Below are 23,762 nucleotides of genomic sequence, written 5' to 3'. Positions count from 1 at the left end.
ATTTTAAGTCTTCTTTGCACTGGCAGAATGTTAGAATGTTTTTAAATGATTATAGTGGGGACTAGGGATGCAACTAACAACTGATTAGATAGTCACCACCTATTGATACAATTTGTAATTTCTTATGCATTTACTACCAGAATTATTTCAGTTAATGAGGTTATATGCCATGAAAAATTTAGGTTGGATGCTTTTGTGTATCCCATTATGTTCATAAAAATGAAGTTACATAAGTACGGAGGTTGTGCTGCTGCTTGGAGGATGTGTAAGAGGAAAAAAGATGAAAAAGAAAAAAAATGTGTTAAGGAGTGAAAAAGTTTGAGATGTACAGTTTATTCACTTCAGCAAATTAATGAGGTTCACTATCCTTTCCTGCATTCTCTACATCAAATATAATCTGATTAGGGGTTTCATTTTGTGTTCTCAGGTAGGCTTTTCGCTGATTCAAGCTGCACTTCCCGGATATGTTGTATAATGAAACTTCTGATGAAAAACCCAACCAGGTCAGAGAGGAGAGTTAAATGGCACTTCTAAATGCATGTGTGAACTAACACTTAAACCACAAAGACATGACCAGAATCAAGACACAAAGACACAAATTTAGGTAGGTTTTTACATGTTTATTCACTATCACACTAAGTGCTCCCATTTCAAGATACATCTCATTGCCTCATTTTTATACTGTAATGTCATCTGGAGTTAACAAAGTAGAAAGAAGACGATCTAGAAGGTTTGTGCACCAAAACCACAGTCACCACCCCCCACCCTCCAAAAGAAAATAGAAATCAACATAACACTTAAAATGTGAGGAGAATAAAGAGATGTCATGTGCAAGAGCCCCTCCATACCGCTGTGCTGGATGAGGTGGGTGTATAGGTGCCTTAAACCGACAACATCTCCTAATCTGCCGGTGTGAGATGCTTGAATTATTGACCAATCAGGAGAGTATGTCAACTCAGGCTTGGTTAAGTCTTCAGGTGCTTCTCAGCTTTTAAATTTGGAGTCTCAGAGTAAAGGGCGGTGATATGCCCTGGGTGGGTGGGCGCAATGGATTCTTGGCTGATTTTTTTTTTTTTTAAATGAGGTGCATCTTTGAAATAATAATAATTAAAAAAAAAACAGTGAAGTGGGATCGGATCTACAGGACAGGAGTCAAAGGAGGGGAGGGAGCAAGTAGAGAGGAAAGGCGACAAACTGGATTTAAAAGGTCTCTTCTTTAGTGCTCAAGGCTAAGTAAGAGAGTGAGGATGTTTCAGAGGGAGTGCAAATAAAACACTAAGGCTTTGTATGAACTCAGTGGAGAGGGTCTGCTACTGAGAAACATCAGGAGGTCCAGTATACGTGCTCCCTTCCTCCAGCGACACCCCTGTTCCCATAGCCGAGCTCCAACCGGATCCCTAACACACATACAGGTATCCTTAAATCAGCTTACGGGGGCTATGTACACTCAGGCACAGGTTTACACAAACCACAGGCCTTAAAAAAAACTGATTGACCCAGTCGAGCTGACCTGGATCAACTCACCCACCCCAAAAATCCTCCACCTCAACTCCCTGACACCCCACCCCATGCCTCCCCCCTGCCATTCCCCACCCTCCAGTGGGCGGGTTCAACGTGGGGCTCAACGGATGGTGTATCTGACATAGGGCACTTCCACGTCTTCGTCTGACAGGTCGTTACAGCAGAGCTCAAACACCAGCGCTTTCACATGCTTGCCCAGCTTCTTTTTGGACACTTTAGTCACAATCTCTGTCATCCTGTGAAAATACACAATAATAAAATTACAACACTGAATAAAACCTTCACATGGTAAAGAAGCTGCTGAACAAAAAATACTCACGGCAAGTCCAGTCTCTCTTTGAGTTTGGCAGCAGGCATGAAGAATGAATAGAGCATGGACACTCCCTGAGAAAGCATGGTGATCTCCAACTTATGCTCGTTCTAGAACAGACAAGAGAGCAAAAACCTGTTATTATCAACAAAATCCAACAGTAAAACAGCTAAGATCCTCAGTGAATGAATGAAAGAAATTTATTTCGGTTCACTTGCAAAAAATAAAACAATTTACAAGATCAGAGTGAAATTTCTAAATTTCCAAGCTAACCGAAAGGGTGTAGGCAGAAGCTAAAGCTTATTAAAACCCACCCCTCTCTTTTTACAAAAACATAACCATCAAAGAATTAAGTGCATGGCAAGAACAATGCTGATGCACTGTTTGCATTCATTAGAAATATATGCATAATAACATATTCATGTTAACTTCCATTTTCCATGGTGTATTTCAAAACCAGTTGATTTTTATACAGTCTTTTGAGCCTTACCAATTTACTGCATGTTTTTACATTTTCAGAAGAATTGCATATCAAAACCATTCGAGTCTGTAGATTTTTTAGTTTTAGTTTTGTGCACAATATCAGTTAATTTCTTTCTCATCAATTGATTCTATGAACATAGAGCGGGGGTCTCAAACTCATTTAGGGTAGGGGGCTGGATTTGCTCCAACAAGACGTCCAGTGGGCTGAACAATTAGTTAGCAGTATCAATACAACCAACAACTGATATATAGTCTGCTGCAATGTTTATTAAGAGAAATGATCCAACATAAGATGCCAGTACCATTTAATTAGTGGCGCATGTTTGCCCACTAAAGGGTTAAGTAGCTACTTTAGAAAAAGAATTTGCCTGCAAGTAATCAAAATATGATGTCCTCATAACATGTGACATTTTTTTCAGATTTTAACTTTTTTTTTAAGAATCCACTGTTGATGAATGTATATGACTGGAATATTTATTATAAATATACATTCAACATGACCGTTTATGGCTTTAAAACAGTAACCTCTGAGAAAGAGTGAGAGAATCCTGTGTAGATTCATCACACTGCTGCGCTAGTGCTGCATTAAGATTAAACATGCCAACCTCTCATATCATAGGACAGCCTGTGTCCAGATTAGGATTAAATGTCCAATTATAGAGAATAATTTTTATCGTTATGAGAAGAATTTTTACCATTTGACAAGACCTGTAGTTAAATACGCCACAGGATTTATAAATGATGTCCCATTTAAACTTAAGTGATCAAGACCACAATTTCACTTCTTACTGACATAAAATTAAATCGTATGTAAATACATTTAGTTGATATTGGTTTGACATTACAGATTGTCATAATGAAGAATTAAATCAGTCGGGAGTTTGAACTGAGTCCCTCATCAAAACGAGATACGATGTCTGCATTTGTGGCTGACGGACAATTACGCAGAGAAAACATTTATCATCCAGAGAGCAGCTGTTTTAATCCCACTCAGGGGAAGAAGTTTGGTTTTACAAGGCAAAAACCTCTGGATGCCTTTATAGACTTATTTAAACTCCTATCCATGTCTCTGACCCTCCCTGTCACATCAGCGAGCTGTGAGCACAGTTTCTCATGTCTGCATTGTTTAAAGAATGAGTTGAGGAGAACTCCGGGACCAGTACCCTGGTACTGCTGGCAACAAACTCAGACAGAACCCGAGCCCTGGACCAAGCAGAAATCACTGGTGCCTTTGCCCTCAACCATCACAACTGGAAGATTGTTTAATTATGAAGACATCAAAAGAGCGTGTTTTTTTGGCTGCAGTGTGTTAATTAAATGCATTTGGGGATAAAGGCACCCATTTTGAATTCTTGTTCTTATCTCTTAATGCTTATTCGCATTATGGACATAATATGCACTGAGCCTTTTGTTGGCTTTAAAGTTGCAGTGTTGTTGATTGGCAGCAAAAACTGGTTGATTTTTATAACTGAGGCTGTAGTGTGCATGCGTAAAAGTCGCAGGCTGCACTAACACTACACTTTGATGTCGGGGGGGGCACAAAATATCTGCCCGCAGGCCGCAAGTTTGAGATCTACGACAGAGTGAGAGTTCATATCAATAATACTAGGATTGACTCCAACTGTATTACCTGAAGAGCTGATTGAACGTTCTAAATTTTTCCCCACATTGACAAAATATTCATTAAAGTTATTTGCTATTTGTTCATCTTCTTTTATCATTACATTGCTGAAATAAAAATGATATGGGTAGTTTCTTTCCCCTTTTCCATTTTAATAATTTCATTTAGAACTCTCCATGTATTTTGAACAACAGACCTTTTATTTTGTAGTAATTTCCTATAATACATTTTTTGCAGCTTCTCATAATACTTGTTAATTTATTTTTGTATTTCTTATATCTGTTTCCAGCTTCTTTTGTTCTGTTTTTTTAATTCCTTATACAACACATTTTTCTTTTTACAAGCATTTTGTAATCCCCTTGTTATCCATGGCTTGCCTGCATATTTACTTTTATCCACTTTAACAACTAGAGGACAATGTTTGTTGTACAAGTTTGATATAATAGAAATAAATATGTCATGGGATTCTTCTACATGTTCAACAAAAATATCATGCCAGTCTTGATCCATTAGGTCCTTCCTAAGGCTATCAATAGCATTGTCAGTTACATTTCTTACTAATGTCATGTTTTTTGTTCTATATTACTTTGAATGGCGACATCATGGGCTACAAACACAGGCAAATGATCCGTAATATCATTTATGAGTAAACCACCAGTTATACTCCCTCAGTTACATTAGTGAATATATTATCAATAAGAATAGCAGTGTTTGCTGTTATCCTACTAGGATGTGTGATTGAAGGATACAATCGTTAAGAACATACTTTAAAGTAGTCCAGGAATTGTCGAAGTGTCATCTCCTCTCCATTAGGCTGTGCTCCTGTGACCTCAAAGCGATCCCACAATGACCAATCAATCTCATAGTACTGCAAAAACAAAAAACAGGGATTCAGAAAGACATCAATAATGACAGTTACTGCTTTTCTTTTCATCTGGAAGTGTTTATTTTTCTCCTCAGCACACACTGATACCATCAGCATGAGAAGATGAGTTGAACTCACTTACACCCAGCCAGATAAACTATCTGTCTGATGTATCAGTATTAGCATGGCTGGATCATCACTGGAGGACTACCATACATCTGGGTATACTTTTATAGAAAGCAGTTGACCATTAAATGTGTAATATGGCTAAAATGTGTCGCTGCCTACCTTGTGTCTGGGAGCAGCGATGGGCTCTGAGAAGGCAAAGAAAGGCAGGGCCAGGTTCATGAAGCCGTTCTTGTATGTCTCCAGCTTCTTGTGTCCTTGGACAATCTTGAAGAGCTCCAGGCACACCAGACCCACCACAGCTGCTGTGGTAGTGGCAATGGCAGGAATGATCTTGCCAGCTATCAGTTTGCTCTGAATTGAAAGGTAAGAGTAGTGTTAAATAAAGAAATTGGACTTGTTTCAAGAGGACAGAAGTTGTCATGATACCAGAATTTTCAACTTTGGTATGGTGCTAGTAAAAACCTGATCAAAACGTCATCCTTATATTCATGCCTATTTCAACACCATTGAAACTAAAAAGAACTTCCTGAGAGTTTTTACCATGAGGTGAGTTCATCATGGTCACTAGGGGTGCTCAATCTTAGCAAAAACCATAATCAACACAATTTCAATTGGTATTGAGATCCAAATAATCAAGTATGATCTCCCTTTGAATTTATAAAATCTACACCATGTGCATTTATCCAACTTAAACACATATTTTAAAAGCCAAGCAATAATTAAAAAATTATCATTAAAAATTCAATTAAAAAAATATATAAACAATAACTTTCATGGCCAAAATATTCCAACAAACAAACATTTACAACATAACAAATCTAAATCTATGGATAAAAAAGGCCTAACAATGCATGTGGCACAGTAATTGTTCAATCACGATTATCTTATTTTTGTAATAGTGGGAATCCAAAATAGTGATTGTAATTGAAACTTGATTAATTGCCAAGCATATTATCCAGACTTCTGTTTCATGCCTAGTGTGCGCTTTCAAAAAAGGTGGTGTTTAGCATGTAAGGTTACACTTTTTCTGCTTAGAAAAAAAGGCCTGCATCATCAGGTTAAAACAATGATGGGTGATGATGAACAGGCTGAAACTGTGTTTTTTTTTTGGCAAAAACTATAAAAATATGGATTTTAAAGGACAATGCATCAGTAAAAACTAAATGCTCAAACAGCATTTGCTCAATTTGCATTTTAGCCAAAGGTGCACATAAGCCCCAACCTTGTGTCTGTCTGTGGGGGGAATGTCGTAGTTCTCTGCCCTCAGGTTGGATGCTGCTACGATGAAATCCATATGGAAGTTGGTGTCATCATCCTGTTGAAGCAATCAGGACATCAATCGGTGTTGTGTGAGACTAACAGTATAATCTAGTCATTAAATTCGGACACAAGAGGAAAGATCATGTACCTTCTCAAAGTCGATGGGATGGAGTTTGAACTGGGAAGACTCAGGAGGAGGCAGCTGGGCCCTCAGCTCCTCCACTCTGGAGTCATCTATAAGGACAAAAAGTTCAGATGTTATACATGTGTCACAACATCCACAAGAAGCTGTTAAATTTAATAACCAAAAAAATACCAGTAAAACGTCTCAGAAATGTAACTACAACTTTCAATTCTTAGTTCGCATGCACAGGCCAACTTACCAACAGAGGAATTGCTATTCTGCAGTTCCTGGTCAGAAACGTGGATTTTAACGCCTGAACGAGGGACAAATACTGGCACCTTGACCTCCTGTAAGATCTTGATCACAGCTGCACGATCAGTGCTGCCTTGTATACCATAAGCCTGAGCGTACAGGTTGGCTGCTGCCATTACATAATCCATGTGCAGCTCCTACAAAAGAGAACCTTTCTTATTATCTCAGGAAAAAGAAGACAAGCACAAAGCAGACAGTCGTGTGTGCATTGTAAATATGACAGACCCAAACTCACGTTGCTAGTGCTGAATTCTAGGGGGTGAGGACACCTCTTTGGGCCTGACCAGAAGGGGGCACCAGAGCTGGTCAGCTAAAGGACAAAAATATTGCATACAAATGTTAGGCACACTCAAATTAAAAAAAGACCTTTAAATTATACATGCTTTGGAAGGGAAAGCCAATCTTATAAATTAAAGGACATTCAAATACTTTTATCATTGTCTAGGCATACACAATGTTCAGAGAAGGGATGCACAATATTACTGGTATGATATCAGCATTGGCGGCTAGGTATTGGTATTTTCAGACGATATATAATGGCTGTGTATATACAGAATTTTATGTTTGTGTGTGTGCAGTTTAAAGCAGAATCAACAGACCGACCAAACGTATTGTTTTTTATCATTCTCGTTCCTTAAACCCTAAAGATTTTTTGGTTCTGTACTATTTTTCTACTTTTCAGGATTACATCAGGGAACCATGCTGCTATTAAACCTGTTGCTTAATTAGGCTAATTAATTTCAGCAGGTCACTTCTATCACAGGAGAGACTTGGTGTTCTTTACAATCAGGAAAAAGGATGATTTTATAAACACTGGCATATCAAATAGCAGCAATAAACCAAAATTGTACATCCCTTGATAAAGTGAAATAACATGAGGGGGACGCAAAAAGCTAGCAGAGTGTCTAAAACCTTGGGGTCAAAACTAGGGTTTGACCTATACTGTGTTTTTTGGGACCAATACCAATTAACTGTTCATGAAACCAGTAACATATCTGAAACTGACACTCATTCAAAAGCAAAAATGATATTCAATTAGTCAAGATGTTTCAATTTCATTGTTATAAATAAGTACAACAGTGATAAAAGTGAGTTTTTATCTCAAACTGTACACCTTTCACAGTTCATGTATGTATTCACCAAAAATGTTAGTGCCCTCAACTCAAGTAAAAGCAGCAAAACCAATGTAGAAAATGTCCAAATACAAGTCAAAATCTCACATATAAATAAGTGTATTTAAGTCAAACAAAATGTACTTAATGTGACAAAAATTAACATGAATACCAATATATTGTAAAGCTGGATTTTAACTGACGGTGCATTCAAGTTATCATCACTTAGCCTAAGTGTTAGTGATTATTAAGATGGAGATTATCAAGAAATATACCTTAATTGTAACAGAACATGAATGTATAAATAGACTTTCATATTAATAATCTGAATCAATGAGTTAACTATGGACCAATATTTGTAATACAAAGCAGTATTTCACCCTTCTTTGTTCTGGTGGAGTGAAGTGATGCACATGGGCAATGTATTAAACACCTGCAAAGTACCTCAAATTTAAGCCATTTAGCAGCTAATACCCTCATCTCTTGAATGTTAACAGAAACAACCTCAGGACATTTTAGCCATGCTACTGTTAACAGGGTACTCTAATATGTTTAGTGAAAAAAAAAAACACCAGTCTATCATTCAGCCATCTGCTTAAAAAAATGAACCTGCATAAGATGTTTTCTATCAAATTCAACACATTACAAAAGACTAAGCATTAAACATTGCTGTCAGCTACTGTGACGTTAAATAACATGAAAAAAATGCAATCTCAGACTGATGAGTAATGTTACATTTGCAGTCAAGAAGCTCTTGTAAGTCCCTGCTGCACAGGCACTACAGTAACTTTGAGAAACAAAATCAGCAGCAGCTCAATACATCATTTCAAACCTTTGATTTACACTGGAAGCTAATGCAGCGCTGAAACAAAGTTCACTATTCAGGCATTTACAGTGGTCTAACTGTGAAACTGTACTAAATGTGCACAAGACTGAGTTTTCTAGAATTTCAGTGTGGAGGATCATAATGTTTTTAACTTCCGAATTAACTGCCATATTTTAGAGAGGCACAGCAGAAACTCCACTTAGCTCTACAGCTGGCTCATAAAACACAGGATACTGTTATGATTGGCTAGAACTCATGTGACATCTTAGCCAATCAGATAGTGCTGTGGGCTGGACATTAGGTGTGAGGCAGAACTGAACCAAAGGAGAGGACTTGCACGCAGTATAGAATAAATAGACTTTTTGATTAATTCATCATAACAGTGATCACTGGAATAAAACTGCAATACCAATTATCAGCAAAATGTCAAATATCAGGGCCCTAGTCAAAACAGTGCCTTAAAGTCCTTGGAAAGTGACCAAATAAATCTTTATTTTATGTTTGTTGTACGATAAGCCGCTGTGTTATGAACCACTAGGCCAAATTTCAGTCATAAAAAACATCTGTTTATAGACCAGAGTTACTCTAGAATGGGGTGAACGTGTTGATTGAATGAGCTGAAGCCACACCCACTCACGAGAAATACAATTTTTAAAAAATGCTTCCATGCCAGAGCAGACAGACAGATGCTGGGGATTAACTTTACTGTTTTCTAAGATGAGACAAATCCAAAACTTTTTTTCTTTTACCTTAATTCTCTGATCAATGGAAGCTGTGCTCTCAATGACACAACATCATTTTATTGTTATAGACTCATTAACTGCAAGACCCAAACTTTAAACTGAGCACAACTTATTCAACATGTGACTACAGCTAAGAGGCATATACCACTGGGTCGATGGGTAAGAAAAGAGCCATGCCTGCAAATAAAGCTTTATACATTTAAGTGATCCAAGAGTAAATTAAACAGGAATGCAGGCATAGGAGAGTTCATGTGACAATAGTTAGAAATACCAGACAATAAACAACCATGACATTCATCATGCACTGAGCTAATTATGTACCTGATCTGGGGGGAAGTTGTGCAGAAGCTGGCAGATGTTGTTGCTGTACTGGACCTGCCAGTGGTTACGTGCCCAGCTAACACAGTCAGCCCAGCTGTGGGGGCAGTCTGTGACAAGACTCTTGTAAACGGCCTCCAGCACCTCCACGGGCTGCGCTCCAGGAAGCTTCATAGTGCGCTCAATGAACTTCATATCTCTGTAGGCACAATGATCAGAAAACCCACAAGCTGATTTAAATATCTATGGATCTGTTGTTTTTATTATCTATTGTGTTGCTAATCAGGGTGGTGTAAGAACTGGAAGATATTAATTTAATTTCTTCAGTGCTCAAATTTATAGCACTACGAAAGTCATGCCTTGTACACTTCCAACCATATGTAAGGGCTACACCACTGTAGATCATACAAGCCATTAAACCAGCTTTAACAAGTACTCCACAAGGATCACAGCCATAGCTTTCAAAGAGGTCATTGTCAATTTGATCGTTGTGACTTCTCTTTTACAGGACTGCAAAACAAGAGGGAAGGTTGAGAAAGACATCAATAACAGCACAGAATTATAGCTTTTCTTCACATCTTAAATTTTCTCCTCAGCACACACTGATACCATCAGTGTGAGAAGGTGAGTTGAACTCACTTACACCAGACAGATGGCGTTTATCTGCCTGGCTGTATCAGTATTAGCATGGCTGAATCATCATTGGAGCTCAAATCATCTATGAAAAACTGCTTTTAGGAATGGCATTGGAAAATATGTGCTACATGGTTAAATACGTTTTCTTGTGCCTGGGAGTTACACACACAAAAACCCTTCTCTGCATCAAAAGCTGAATGTATGTTCTGTGACGACAGCATGTCTTTGAAATGGCAGTGAAATAGACTCACGTGAGGTACTGCAAGGCGTTCTCTGCTGGCTGTTTGAATAGTCCCTCAAACTCGTCACGGGCCCACTGAAAAGACGACAATGTTGAAAACACATCAGTTCTACACTCATTTCTCAAGAGGGACAATTCAAGGATAACAGTTTGAAAAGTTGGCAGTTTTGTCATACATGGCTAGGCAAAAGAGAAAACCCCTCACTGCTGAAATTAAACATACTCTAACACATTTCTCAGAGATGTAGAATTAAGTTTTATGCACAAAGTTAAATACTTTTTGTCAAACTTTTCTGTTTCTGTGGTTAAAAAAAACCCTGACATATAAACAAAGAGCTGAGTTTGGTGTGTTACCATAGGAAAAGTTTCCAAATATCCATTCTATTTTTCTTTATTCTTCATGTGCACTTCACTGACCTGCAGTGTATGTTCAATGGCATTTGGGAAGTTCTTGAGTGTGCAGATGGGAATGGACTTCTCAGGTGGGTCTTGGCTGGAGCTGTATGACTCTGTGAGGAAGGGAATTACGACCTGGACGTTGCCTTTTGTGCCCAGAGTACCAGACTCCAATAAGGGTTTGCGGTAGTACACACACCTCCGATCCATGTACATACCTGCATATATGAAGCATAAAAAGCTGCTAAAATACAGAGGCTGACGTCAAGTTTCAAATGCGGAAAAGTCAAAATAAAATTTTCTGGAATGTTAAAACCTTTGTGAGAAACCATCTTTAAAATGATAAATGGCTACATCTCTTACGTGCATCAACATTGTCCAGTGCATTGGCCACTCCGTCAAGGCTTTCAAAGAAGTCATCGTCGTAGATCCGCTCTGTGTCAGGGCCCACCCTGTTCTGGTGACCAGTGATCCTGATGGAAGGGTTCATCTGCTTCACTGCAGCAGCAGCTGTGTCACTCTTCATTTTCTGTCATCAAGTACACACAGAGATATTGCCAGTGAGTAGTCCTGTCACTTTTGCAGCATTGCAACTGAAACAAACACAAGAAAGCTATAGAACCAGGGCCACGCAAGTGGACATAATGCTGACAGACAGATTTGTTTGTCAGTACTGTAACACTGAGTTTCAATGATTTTTTCCTCCATTTCATTCATCAAAGTAATTCAAGATTAAATTCAACAAACAGTTGAAAGCCAGATGTAGTTTCCTTCAACTTCAGTTTTGTGAAACATAACGCCACCTTTGAAAGCACTCAGGCAAACTATTTCATTTAACATCAATAGTTCCTTTTTACCAATCTGCTCTTTGAAAGGTCATCATGTTCCGATCATCGTTGCATAAAATAACCTATACTCCAAAACATCTACAATAAAAGGGCATGACCCCAGGCATGCCATTTATTCCATCCAATACAGCCCAACATTCATCAGCAATGGTTAGATGAGGTGCCCTCTAGAGAAGTTCCAGTGAAGACAAAATCTATACAAGGCACTGCCCAGGAGTATTAAATTCAGCCCATCAGCCAACTAATTAGCCACTTCAGAATCCAATGGCAAACAAGATACTGACCGTAACATCTGAGGGTCTGAAGAGGAACTGTCTGTTGAGGTTTGACTTCTCAATGGTGTCCATATCTGTCACAATGACCTCACCTTCACCACTTGCCAGACCAATCATGGCAAAGTTTTTCAAGAGCTCACAGCCAATGGCACCAGCTCCCACCTGGAAAAAAAAAGAAAAAACCTCAGTTCAAACTTAGAACCCAACAAACAGTACATCTAGGGTTCAACAGATAAGAAAATTTCTGCTGACATTTTCAACCACTTCTTGGCTATAAGAAACTGCCTGGATCAGCTGTAAACATCAGTTTTAAAAATAAGTTTGTGGCGTTTTAGGCTGGACCAACGGACCTACTTCAGCCTACGTTTTATTTCTTTATCATCATTCCTTACACGTTAAAGTGTGTTTAAAAGGACTGATTTTCTTTTTAGTTTATTGTTGAAATTCTATTGTGTGTTTTAAGGACTGAAGTTTTAGGCCTGAACTACATCTAAATTTAAATACAGATATTGGTATCGGCTTAAATTAATCTGTAACAAAAATCCACTATTGTGCAACCCAACTTAAAACGCAACCACTTAGCCCCATTAGCAATCAATCAGCACACATCATTTGCAATGATACCAGCACAGAAAAGATTAAGCTGCTAATTTAAGTCAAGTGATAACTGGAGATATACTATGATCATTTTTTTTTTTTGTGGAAGGCTTCTTCAAACTGTTGGTGCTTCTTAGTAAACAACAGCTACAAGATAAAAGTGGAACAGATGTATGAGGAGAGAGCAGCAAACGAGCCCAAACAGAGGACACCTGTCATGGTACAAGATTTGTAACCAGTAAGACTGATGAAAGCAACAACTGTCAAAATATTCAAGGGAAAAAGTGGCGCCCATCTCAGTACTTTGACCTCTTAGAAATCCATGATTATGCCGGTGTGATATTATCATGCACTATTTTCAGCACGATTGCATGAAAACAAAGCCAAGCTTGCAATCACACTGGGTAGAAAGTGGGATTTTTGAGCTATTTCAGTTTTTGTTTGACATCAATATGCCAGGTAAATCAGGAAATATGATCATACGAATTTGATATTTTAAATTAATTTCACACAAGCAGTACAGAGTCCCATACTGTACAGGGCTGGCACTGGAATTTTTTTCCACTGTGGCACTTGCAAGTCATTTTTAAGGGACAAAATCTTATATTTTTACAATCTGCCAGTTATTGATTCTGTAAAAATGCAGTCAATGTAATTTGATTTTCCTTGCATTTGTGTTCATAAAATGTTGTACAGTGGGACAATTAAAAATGAAAAAAAATCGCTAATGTATATATTTGTATTTACCTTGATTTTGTTGTACAGTTACAACATTGTCAAATTTTGAACTTTTTAACTCACAAATTCATCAAATTTTGATATACAAAACATATTTTCCTATAGCAATTTTTAGAATTGTTTTTTTTTTTTTTTTAATTTTTGTGTGCTTGTTGGAGGTCCTATAGCTAATACAGAAGGCAAAATTTTAAATATAGTTTTATAAAGTTGAGATTATGCTGAAAAATGATACCAAACATGAGTATGGTAAACATTTTCTGAGTGGTGTAAATTACTGGTAATTAATAAATAAATAAAGACAAATTCAGAGAAAATTGCAAAAATAGCCTGTGGATTTCCAAATGTTAATAGTTAGCTACACTGACAGTGTTTCAATTGGATGTGTTGACTGTGATAAGGGAAGAGTATGAGCAGGCTTATCTTTTATTCCCTTAGCAACTGACGCAAGGAAAGTATTGGGAAATTTCCACTGGACGACTCACCAGGAAGTAGCGCTGCTTGGCAAGCATATCTTGCATCTTGGTGCCAAACACTGCAATCTGCCCATCATATCTGCTGTTCCTCTGGGAGAACACATATAGGTAAAAGAAAATGTTTAACACATAAGTTGTCGTCATTATAAATATCAGTCATCAACACAATGGAGTGAATGGCTCTGTAGTCTTACAGGGGCACACTCTTCCTCCGTTAGCATGACTCCTTCCTCCTCAGCCAGGCACTCCAGGGCATCAAAATATAGCCACTGCATTATGGGCATAAATTTTCCTGTGCATGCCTAAAAAACAAACAAACCAAGGAAACATGTCAAACGGTAATGATAGGCTTAATAGGCCACCACAGTACATACCCAGGCATGTCTATTCACAGAAACAATGACAAAACCTCCCTCTACTGAAAGATGAAAAAGTAGAAATCCACAACAAATGCAAGTAACATATACTGTGGTTCCTACTGACCTTCATCACTTCCTGTGCAGCCAGACCCCCAATGAAGGCGTTGACAGGGGCAAGGTCACCAGCAGCAACATACGACAGTTTTTTGATGAGAGTTTCATCCAGCTGCTCCACCTTGGCTGAACCCATCAGGGCAGAGTTCAGCTCTTTGACCAGTGCCAAAAATTCATCAGCATCAGCCTGAAGTACACACAAGTCAGCATGTTTCAGTGAGTCACAATATTCTACTATATACTGAATGAGGATTAATGACAAGTGCTGATCGAGTGATGATCTTGCCATGTAATACCACAACAACATTCACATTAAATCTACAATGAAACCAGTTGATTTGATCATTTTTTGCTTTGAACAATTAAAATAATGAAGCCTCTGGGTTCTTAGCCACAATATACTCAATAATGCTGAATATCTGGAGATTTTATATTTAGAGCCAAATGTTATTTAAAAACAATGTACGTGAGACTGACCTGGCTCCAAGGTGCAGGAAGGTGGTTGTGTTTCTTCTGGAAGGCATGGATAGCCTGGAAGCCCACATGCAGCTGCGCTGGACGATCGAACTTTGCAAAGTCTGTCATTATGAACTCTGGCTCAGCCATGGAAGAAGAGATTGATTTCTGCACAACAAGGAAAAGGTAGCTGTAATGAGTAAAGCAGTGTGACTACTGGAGGAAAAAAGCCACATATCGGTACTGATCAATCAGTATCTCTCTCATATAAAATTAAGAGCAAGTGAATTTATTTCTTATAGTTGTCTTAACAAGAGAGCAACCATAACAGAGCAGCCATGACAGACACATTTATAGTTGCCATGGAAACACTGGATGTTACATCAAAGGCTATTACATAAGGAAGCTTGGACATCTACTGAAGACGCAGTTCTGTTGGTGCATTTCATTCATGTTTTGTGCCGCCTACTTGAGATGGGCCACAATTTTTCTCTGCCATTGGATGTATGTTTTGTCAGTCACCCAAGCTCTCTTGAAACCTGTTTCTCCACGCCCTCACCCCCCCATGAGAGTGATCCTAGAAGTAATCTGGAGCATGAACCAGAAAAGCCACTTGTAATGACTGTTCTCCCTTATTATGTGAAATTTGTCAATGAAACAGGGAGTTACTGTTAGGGATGGGGGAAAAAAATCAATACAGCATAGTACTGTGATATTTTTGTCTGGTCGTATCATCTTATCCACCAAGTATCGATTTTTAAAAATTATTTGCTAATATGAACTGAAGTCTATGATAATGAAAAAATAGAATCAATTGTTTGTCCAGTGAAGTCAGCAGAGGTGGCAGTCATTGAGCAGGAGAAAGTTAGACCAACCAGTATGGCAGCACCAGGGGAATGACATTAGGAATGTAAGCAAGGCACGAATTACACGGACATGACATGAAGTTTGCAAGAATCGCTAGATAAAAATAACATACCATAGAAATACGACAAACATGAGGGCAAGACTAAAGCAAAATCAGCTAAAGTTGAAAAAAATGCTATAGATCGCAACATATGGTATTGCAATACTCACTGTAAAGCAAAATGTTTAAAATCACAATAATATCGAATCGTGACCCAAGTATCGTGACAATATCGTATCGTGGGGCCACTAGTGATTCCCTCCTCTTGTTACTGTTGAGTAAATTACACCTAACGCGGTTAAACAGAGGCCTCAATTCAAAACAAGAAGTGAGCCACAGAGGTTGGCAGAACTAAGCATTGTGTCTCTGCCTGTTATTTTTTGTCCCCGTTTTAACAGAGATCCCCTTGACTGTTGATTTCCCATTATGTACATTTAAGGTCCATTTTAGAGAATAACTTTTTTAAAAGAAATACACTGTAATTTCATGACAAATTTGGTGTTGAAAATGACATTCACTTACAAAAGAAACTTTCTTGGGCATCTTGACCTGGGAGACAATTCCTCCTCTAACATAATCTGTAAAGCCAGCTGTGTCACAGATGCTGAATGTGTACGGACCTGGACAGAAAAGATTTTATGTTTATTTGTAACGGTCACAACCCAGACTAAAAAAAACAATTCTTTCTCCTGAATACAAAGCAACCTTACCCAGAACTTTGATTTCCACTGGCTGGCAGCCGTTGAGCTCTGTCATACCCTGAATCTCTGTGAACGTGACAAAGTCTCCGCTCTCAAAGCCATGACGAGCCTCATCCAGACACGTCACAACCCCTGGATTGTCCTGTAGAAAACAAGAGTGATTATAATGACAGAAAACACTACCTTAGCAATTATTCTTATTCTTTGACAATAGGGGTGTAACGGTACGGAAATAATTCGCTTCAGTAATACCTTGGTTTTGATGTCAAGGCTCGGTACATTTTAGGTGCAGTACATAAATCAAACAAAACAGAATTTCTTTTTCTCAATTGGAAACTTCCCTTGTATTCATAGTCACAATTGCAGCATTTACAGTTCATGCTCTCAGGCCTACTTGGCTTTTTTACATTAAAAAAATATATACACACATCAAAATAAACAGGAAAATAAATTACATTTAAATTAGGAATAAAACTGCAACCTCCCTCCAAAAGGTCTTCAATAAATAAAAATACTAGGTTATTTCAATTTATATATTTGCATATTGATACCTGCTCCTCTAATTTTCAAATTTCCCAGCTGCCCTTCAACACAATACAACCACTAGTTCTCATGAAATGCACTTACTAATATATATTCAGCCAATTTCAACATGGACTTCAGAATCTGGATTACTTTTCAACCCATAGGACTGACTATGAAGGTTGAGAGTGCAATTCACAGCCCAGATGAGTTGATAAGGAGGATGGAGTCTGTCTGCAATCTGAGGATAACTGTTAGCATGCCATGAAACAGTTGTATACATGACGCAGTCCCCATCTCCCGAGGCTGACATTTAAAGGTACCGCATTTAGGTTTATTTTTATTCATCAAACCAGTGCACCAGTTTTTTATAAAGCCAACTAAATGTTCATAAAAGGCTGGTGCGACTTTTTATTGAAAGGCGGAGAGGAATTTCATTACTTTGGCTCAGTTAACTTTAGCAGGTGTTTAAATCTTGTGAGTTCTCAGCAGCTTTAAAAATCATTTTTATCACTTTTGTCCTCTCAGAAATCGCCAGAAAGAGGTAGTTAAAACTTCCAAATGTCAGCAATGCATCTTCTGAATAATGTTCGCACTTCTTCTGTCTTTTCCTTGTTTTTGTCCGCTGTTGCATTTCATTGGGAAATAAAGTGTTCCCAAACAGGAGACTTCTAGCTGGGAATATTCAGGCTATTACGACCATTTGCTGTGGTTGTGTATTTGCCAGGATGGTGTGGGTTGCTCTCCCATTTTCCTGTGTATGAGCATTGCTCCACACATATTCATTTTGTACACACCTGTACCGCATGAGAAGCCCATACCAAATCGAATACAAATATTCGTACCTTTACACCCCTACTTGAAAGCTATCCTGAGCCACCGGACCAACCTTTGTAATCATAGAAATCATGGCACTCAACGGCTGCTCTCCATTGGTGTCATACACGATCATCTCCTCACCAAAGTCACAGAAAAGCTGGCTACAATTCAGAGCATGTGCATACAAGTGTTAGACATTGTTAGACGGATGGACACTGTTTACATTTCATGGAATTCAATAAATCAACAGGAGGGAACAGAATCTTACCCAAACAAACCACGCGTGTCTGCAACGATCAGCTTGATTCCTTTGCTGTGGCAAAACTCTCCCACATGCTGCTGCTCATCCAGAGTGGAGTTAGTGAGCACTACCACCTAGGTTGCATATAAGACATTTAAACTCCGACCCGTTTCTTGATTGATTGAATGAGGAACACATGAACTCATATTCTTTTATACCTGGAACTTTGTCATGTAGTCTTCAGTGAGTTCTCCGGTGTAGGCGGTCACAGGAACGTAGTTGTTGAGTTCAGCCAAACGTGTCTGACTCACCTCAGCTCTGTTTTTTCCCAGGTCCTCTTCCCGGAGGTAAAACTAGAGCAAAAATACACAAGATTTCACAGCTAATTTGATGCAAAGTAAATGAAAGAATAGACAGCCAGTAACAATGGATTTGTGCCAAAATGAGAGATAAAGGCAAAGAGACCACTGAGACCATCTGTTAAAAGTTAAAAATAATATCTATCCACACACAGGTTTTCAGGTTATTTTTGTGCTGTATCCACACTGGACTGCTGGAATATAAATCATTAACCCTTTGGTTCTTTTTAAATGGCTAACAACCCCCATCATTAGTTAATAAAGACAAAAAAAGAATTCTGTCACTGAAATTGCTCCATGGCAGTTTGAACATCTGTTCCGCCACATCCTCATCTTCATGATGACTTACTGATTCTGTAAAGCAAAAACCACACAATGTCCTACAAGAATATGTCACTGTTTGAGAATATCCAATATCTACTGCTACTAACACTGCCAGGTCTATGCAAGATCTGCATTCAAATGTAAAAAGAAATAAAGGGGAACAAAGCAGGCACATCTGAGATTTTTTTATGCAGTCTATTGAAGGAAATAGTCAGGCTATTTATAGACTATTTCTTATGAAGTGCAGATGTCATCCCCAATAAGTGACAGAAATACACACTGGGTATTCAATTGAGCTTGAATGAGAGGGGACATTGGGGCAAACGCCAGAGACGGAAATAGACATGAGGGCATAAGGTTAAACTCAGACTGGTTGATCACAGTTCAATCTTTCATGCTGCTTCCATCATCAAATGCTTGTGATTTTAAAAAATACAGTATAGGTTTGTGTGTGGTCTCTCTTTATTGAGTAACTGTACAGACTATTTGTTTTTTATCTAGCTGGTTTTAGATAGACACCAGAAATCAGGGTCTCAGGTTGATAACCCAAAACAATCTCTCCAACATAATGACATTCTAAAACAGGCTTTAGATTATGACCCAGTGAGAGGCCACCCACTGATAAATCTGGGTCAACCCCTGGTTAGCAAGGGTGGGGGTGGCAACAGTTCTCTTTTTGGATGGCAACAACACAACACCAACAGCTCATAACATATAAAGACCCCCTACACTTCTGAAACCCATGTAAGATTATGGGATACAGCATGAATCTAATATATAAAGTAAAAAGAATGAAGGAATTTGGTGTTTGGGACAACATTTTAAACAAAAAATAAACATCACTTAGTGTCGATAGTGGGAATTGTGGTTGTTTCCACATACCTGAGAGGAGAGGTCTCTCCATTCAGCAACTCCTTGATCGTGAACAGTGACACTTCTCACTCCTCCAAGGATGACGTTCTTGGCTATCTCCACTCCAAGACCTCTCATTCCAGAGATGAGAACATTGGAGTTTTGCATGCGCTTCATAGCATCATGGCCCAACACGTAACTACAGAAGAAAACAAAATACAATCAGCACAACCATCTTCCTGGCAATTAACAGACAATGAAAAAGGACCCCCCCCCCCCCCCAGTCAAAAATCCCAGAGATTTACAAACTTACAGTTGTCTGGAGTACAGGCCTTCATCAATCTCAGCATCATTGCCATTCTTAGCCATGCCCTGGGATTAAAAAAGAGGGTTTGCAATAAGTTTTATGTGCCAACTCTTACCAGAAGTAAACATTCTGTATATGCGTGACTGCTTACGTTGGCAGGTGTGTGGGACAGATCAGTTCTGACAGAGTTAGAGGAGGAGCAGTGTGATCCCGTCTTCGTCTCTGTTCCTGACAAGCGACGCTTCTTGGACAGCGGCGAGCTGGACATCTGTATCAACACACACCACATATAACTGTTCATAGTAGACACTTCATGTTGCTAAAGGTCAAAACTTAACATTTCCCAACTATAAAGAGTAACAAACATATGTACTTATTTTAAACCAATAATGTACAGGAGTAAATATTAGAGAGCTTTGACAAATACAAATTAGCGGAGGCATAGGTCTCACAGTGTAATTACTTGTTTTTTAAAAGTCAAGACAAAACTACACTTATAGGTTTAATGTATTGTCAAGTAGCATGGCTCCATCATTAGTTTCTAAAGTATATACACCCTATCCCTCTAATGTTGAAGAGAGGATTTCAAGTCTAGAGAGCAGCTGGGCTGGCCGCATGCCAAACACAAATCTGCTACAAAACGAACGGAGCCTAGGAAGAGACATGAATAGCAGCATTATCGGCTCTTTTCATGCTCAGAGACAGCACTGGTTTGTTTATGTACTTCCATTGTTCATTATACCGGTGTTTAAGGACGGCAAACAGGGTTTCAACAAAAAGAGCTGAATCATTAAAACTTCACTGCGGTAAAGTGACACCTCACGGTGGCCTGCAGGTGTGGACACACCATATAAAACAGTCCTTCAGGATCTGACCTGGGTACAAAGATCCAAAAGGGCGCTGATAAACCAAAGGAATAATTTAAAATCCCAGTGCGTGTAGTACAACCGAATAATCCGACCAAAACCGTTTACTTCGGGAAGTGAAACAGGCCGCAGTCTCTCGAACACAGCACAGCAAACACGAGCACAGTTTCCGCATCCTATGCAGCTACACTACATTCGGCTCTCAACTAAAAATCTAAGTGTTTTATCCCTTCTGCAGCTTAAAATAAAAGCGAAAGTTAGGCCGAGTATTTACACTGCTGTCTACCGTCATAAACTATATATTGCACTGTAACATAAACGGCCGCTGTTCGTCGAAAATGAAGGCATCCAGCATGATACAGCAAAGCATGGAGCCGCCCGGTTTGTACTGTTACTGTAGTTCATCTGCAAAACCTAATACCTAGCTGCTAAACCAATCGGAAGCTTTCAACGGTAAGAAAAGGTGGGTCAATTATCGGTTAAAGACACAAAGAGGAAACAGATTGAGAGGGTAGTGTGGCACTAATCAGTTAAGTGATTTGGCAAGTGGACAACGACAAAACATTAATAACTTAAAGGCAAGAAAACAGCAGCCTACCAACCTGTCCATTAGCGGCTCGGCCTAGGCCTTTATTACCCCCAGTGCGGAACACAACTTTACAAGCTAGCAGCTGTAGCTATAATGCAACCTGCTCACGAAAGACAGCGACCAGTTTAATTTGACAGCTTGCTACCTTAGCTCCTTTAACTGTACGGTTTAATGTTCCAGGGCCCAACAACAAACAACATCTTACTTTACCGCTGAACATAAGCATTTTAGGGTATGAAAGACTAGCCATTGGACTCGTGCTCCATTGATATCTCTTTTCTTACCAATAATCCTTCTCGGTCCCTTCCCGATGCGAACCCGCTCCGCTCCTGCAGTCTCTAGATGTCAGAATTAAAGACGGCACTAAATTCGACGATTTGTACAAAGAAAAGAAACGCGATGCAGGATTAGGAGGGTCTACACTATATTGTCGAGTCACTATGTCGTTGTACTGAGTCTCTTCTATGTAATTGCGTTGCTGGCTTTGCGACTGCAGACGGGAACAAAACCAAAATGGCAGATGGGGAGAAAGGGGCGGGGGATCTGTGACGCATGGGCTAAAATATTCAACAGGAAAGGGTGGCTTTAAGCATGCTGTTCATCTAGACGCCTAGCTCATTGGCTGCTTCCAAAGCCAACGCGCGTTCATCCCGCCCCTGCTACCAGAGGATGCATGCCATGTATATTACTGTACAATGAACTGCAGGACCTCTGGTAGTCAATGAAAGCTACATCTTGGGATTTTAAAGAAATGAACAAACATCTGTCACATGCAAAAGACAACGATAGAGCATGGGCCACAGAGTGATCGCTTCTCAGAGAAAACCAATCTACCGGTGCTAAAGGAAATCCATCAATACAAGCATCTTTGTTCACTGATAGGTTATGCGAGTTTTTGTCTCGCTGTTGAGCAAAACTACATTCATACAACTCACACTAAAATGCCACAATGGCTTGTTCAAGGCAATACACCATCCTACGATGTAGCCAGATGCTCTATATCTTAACTGCAGCGACATTTGGGGGGGTTTAATGTGTTATTCTTTCCACGACTGTAGCGTCAGCAAATACTGCTATAAATTGATGCTGCAATAATAATTTACACATACAGATATCCGATGGATAATTTGCTTGTTAAAGTGATGCTGAATGTCTTGGCCCTTAGTCACATTGAGGTTAGGGGTGAGCATTCCTTGCAGAGGAGTATTGGGGGAGGGGGTGCCTGGCAAGTGACAAAGGCCCAGGAAAAGAGTGGGCCGCATATTCTCGGTTACACATGTCGAGGGGATCCCCATTCTCATCTTATGCCTGCAAAACGTTAAAATAATGCTTTCCATTATTTCCCTTGAGCCAGCACGTATTAACATTATCTACGTCCTGATAATATGCCCCTTATCTTGGCAAGTTTAGAGGAGAAACAAGCCAATACTGCGTTACTGTGGTTACATCGATTGTCATGCTATCGTACCGTTAACCAAATTCATCAATCGATATTACCAGTAGGTTCTAGCAAACGTTGCGTGATGCAAGTTAGCTTGTGCCTCTCAATGTTGCGATCCTCTGGTTGTGACCAACTAGCTTTCAGGCTACCGTTAACGTTATTTACAGCAGAACATATATTAACATAGCACTCTCCTGCACATTAAATGCAAATTAAACGTTAACAGTTAACTGCTACGTGACAGTGGTTTAGTAGCGACGGCTAGTTTTAACGGACATTCGAAATGGTTTGGATAGCCGACGGCAACTAACATTAACGGCTATCAATAACGGAGATCAAACGACTGCGTAGATGTTAGCCTCAGTGCGGCTAGCTTTCAGGCTATCTAGCCACCCAACGACTTTTTGCTACTTGTGCCGCTATGTAAGCTAACTAGCTAACGTTAGCCAACTAGCTGGGGCTAACATTACCAAGAAGGGAGCTTACACAAGTGTGCAGAACTTACCACATCCGATATTACTCGGCCTGTTCTGTAGTAGTAAAATCGGCTTGTATTTAAGCAATAAACCTAACAAACAACGTGACAAGTGTACACCGCTGTTGATGGCAAACTGAAAAGTGTGTCAGGGTGGCGGGCTCTGTGTGAGTTTTTCCGCTGGACGGCTGCCTGCCCGGCTGTTCCCGAACCGTTTCCCCTCACTCTATTTCAGTTGAAAGCAAAGCAAAGCAGCAACATGTGCACGTTACAGACACTTCCATCACTCCGGTCCAGAGGGTTCACAGAAAAGTGAATATGAATTATTTATACCAAATGGAGTTTATTATTCATTTATCACGTTGAACCAAACTATTCACAAGGTAAGGTGTATGAAATTCTACACTAGGACATGGTTTAATCTTATTTGCAATGTTAAGAGCCCGAAGTATTTTTCCTACCCCTGCGTCGCTGGAGGAATGGACTGATCTGAATTGCACGTAGGGGAGCATGGGACTTGTAGGCATTGCCTGATAATGAAATAGGTTATGCTGTGGCCAAACATTGTGAATGGCCACTTTACATTAGCACTTGAAAAATTA

At 39.3% G+C, this 23,762-nt stretch overlaps 1 protein-coding gene and 2 non-coding genes across 4 annotated transcripts; all 3 read right to left on the bottom strand.

Annotated features, from left to right (window-relative positions):
• Window positions 1-605: 605 nt before the first annotated feature.
• Window positions 606-23,402, bottom strand: uba1 (ubiquitin-like modifier activating enzyme 1). 2 transcript variants are annotated; one of them, XM_041800265.1, is made up of 26 exons: window positions 23,191-23,402; window positions 19,941-20,057; window positions 19,796-19,854; window positions 19,513-19,681; window positions 18,166-18,300; window positions 17,975-18,081; window positions 17,777-17,867; window positions 16,375-16,507; window positions 16,187-16,284; window positions 14,779-14,925; window positions 14,312-14,488; window positions 14,023-14,130; window positions 13,838-13,918; window positions 12,030-12,182; window positions 11,261-11,426; window positions 10,919-11,115; window positions 10,512-10,576; window positions 9,628-9,823; window positions 6,861-6,935; window positions 6,573-6,762; window positions 6,338-6,423; window positions 6,152-6,244; window positions 5,089-5,280; window positions 4,702-4,803; window positions 1,841-1,941; window positions 606-1,757 (listed from the first exon to the last, which is right to left on the bottom strand). In XM_041800265.1, the coding sequence occupies exons 2-26, from the start codon at window positions 20,055-20,057 to the stop codon at window positions 1,622-1,624; spliced, it is 3,174 nt and encodes a 1,057-aa protein (XP_041656199.1). In that variant the 5' UTR covers window positions 23,191-23,402; the 3' UTR covers window positions 606-1,621. The 2 variants fall into 2 exon arrangements, with proteins under 2 accessions (XP_041656199.1, XP_041656200.1); XM_041800266.1 differs by lacking the exon at window positions 23,191-23,402 and adding an exon at window positions 21,529-21,769.
• On the bottom strand, window positions 4,887-5,005 carry LOC121518231. Its single transcript, XR_005992634.1, has one exon. It is a non-coding gene; the product is annotated as a small nucleolar RNA U6-53/MBII-28 (small nucleolar RNA).
• LOC121518232 lies at window positions 10,212-10,332 on the bottom strand. Its single transcript, XR_005992635.1, has one exon. It is a non-coding gene; the product is annotated as a small nucleolar RNA U6-53/MBII-28 (small nucleolar RNA).
• Window positions 23,403-23,762: the final 360 nt, after the last annotated feature.

Source organism: Cheilinus undulatus, linkage group 11 (genome assembly GCF_018320785.1).
Source record: "Cheilinus undulatus linkage group 11, ASM1832078v1, whole genome shotgun sequence".
In the NCBI taxonomy this organism is placed as follows: Eukaryota; Metazoa; Chordata; class Actinopteri; order Labriformes; family Labridae; genus Cheilinus; species Cheilinus undulatus.
This window is presented reverse-complemented; position numbering and strand designations above follow the sequence as displayed.

Coding starts and splice junctions, on each gene's coding strand:
- uba1 (XM_041800265.1), bottom strand. CDS start 20,057: ATGTCCAGCTCGCCGCTGTCCAAGAAGCGTCGCTTGTCAGGAACAGAG. Junction 19,855..19,940: donor TGTCCCACACACCTGCCAAC/GTAAGCAGTCAC, acceptor TTTTAATCCCAG/GGCATGGCTAAGAATGGCAA. Junction 6,245..6,337: donor ATCCCATCGACTTTGAGAAG/GTACATGATCTT, acceptor TTGCTTCAACAG/GATGATGACACCAACTTCCA.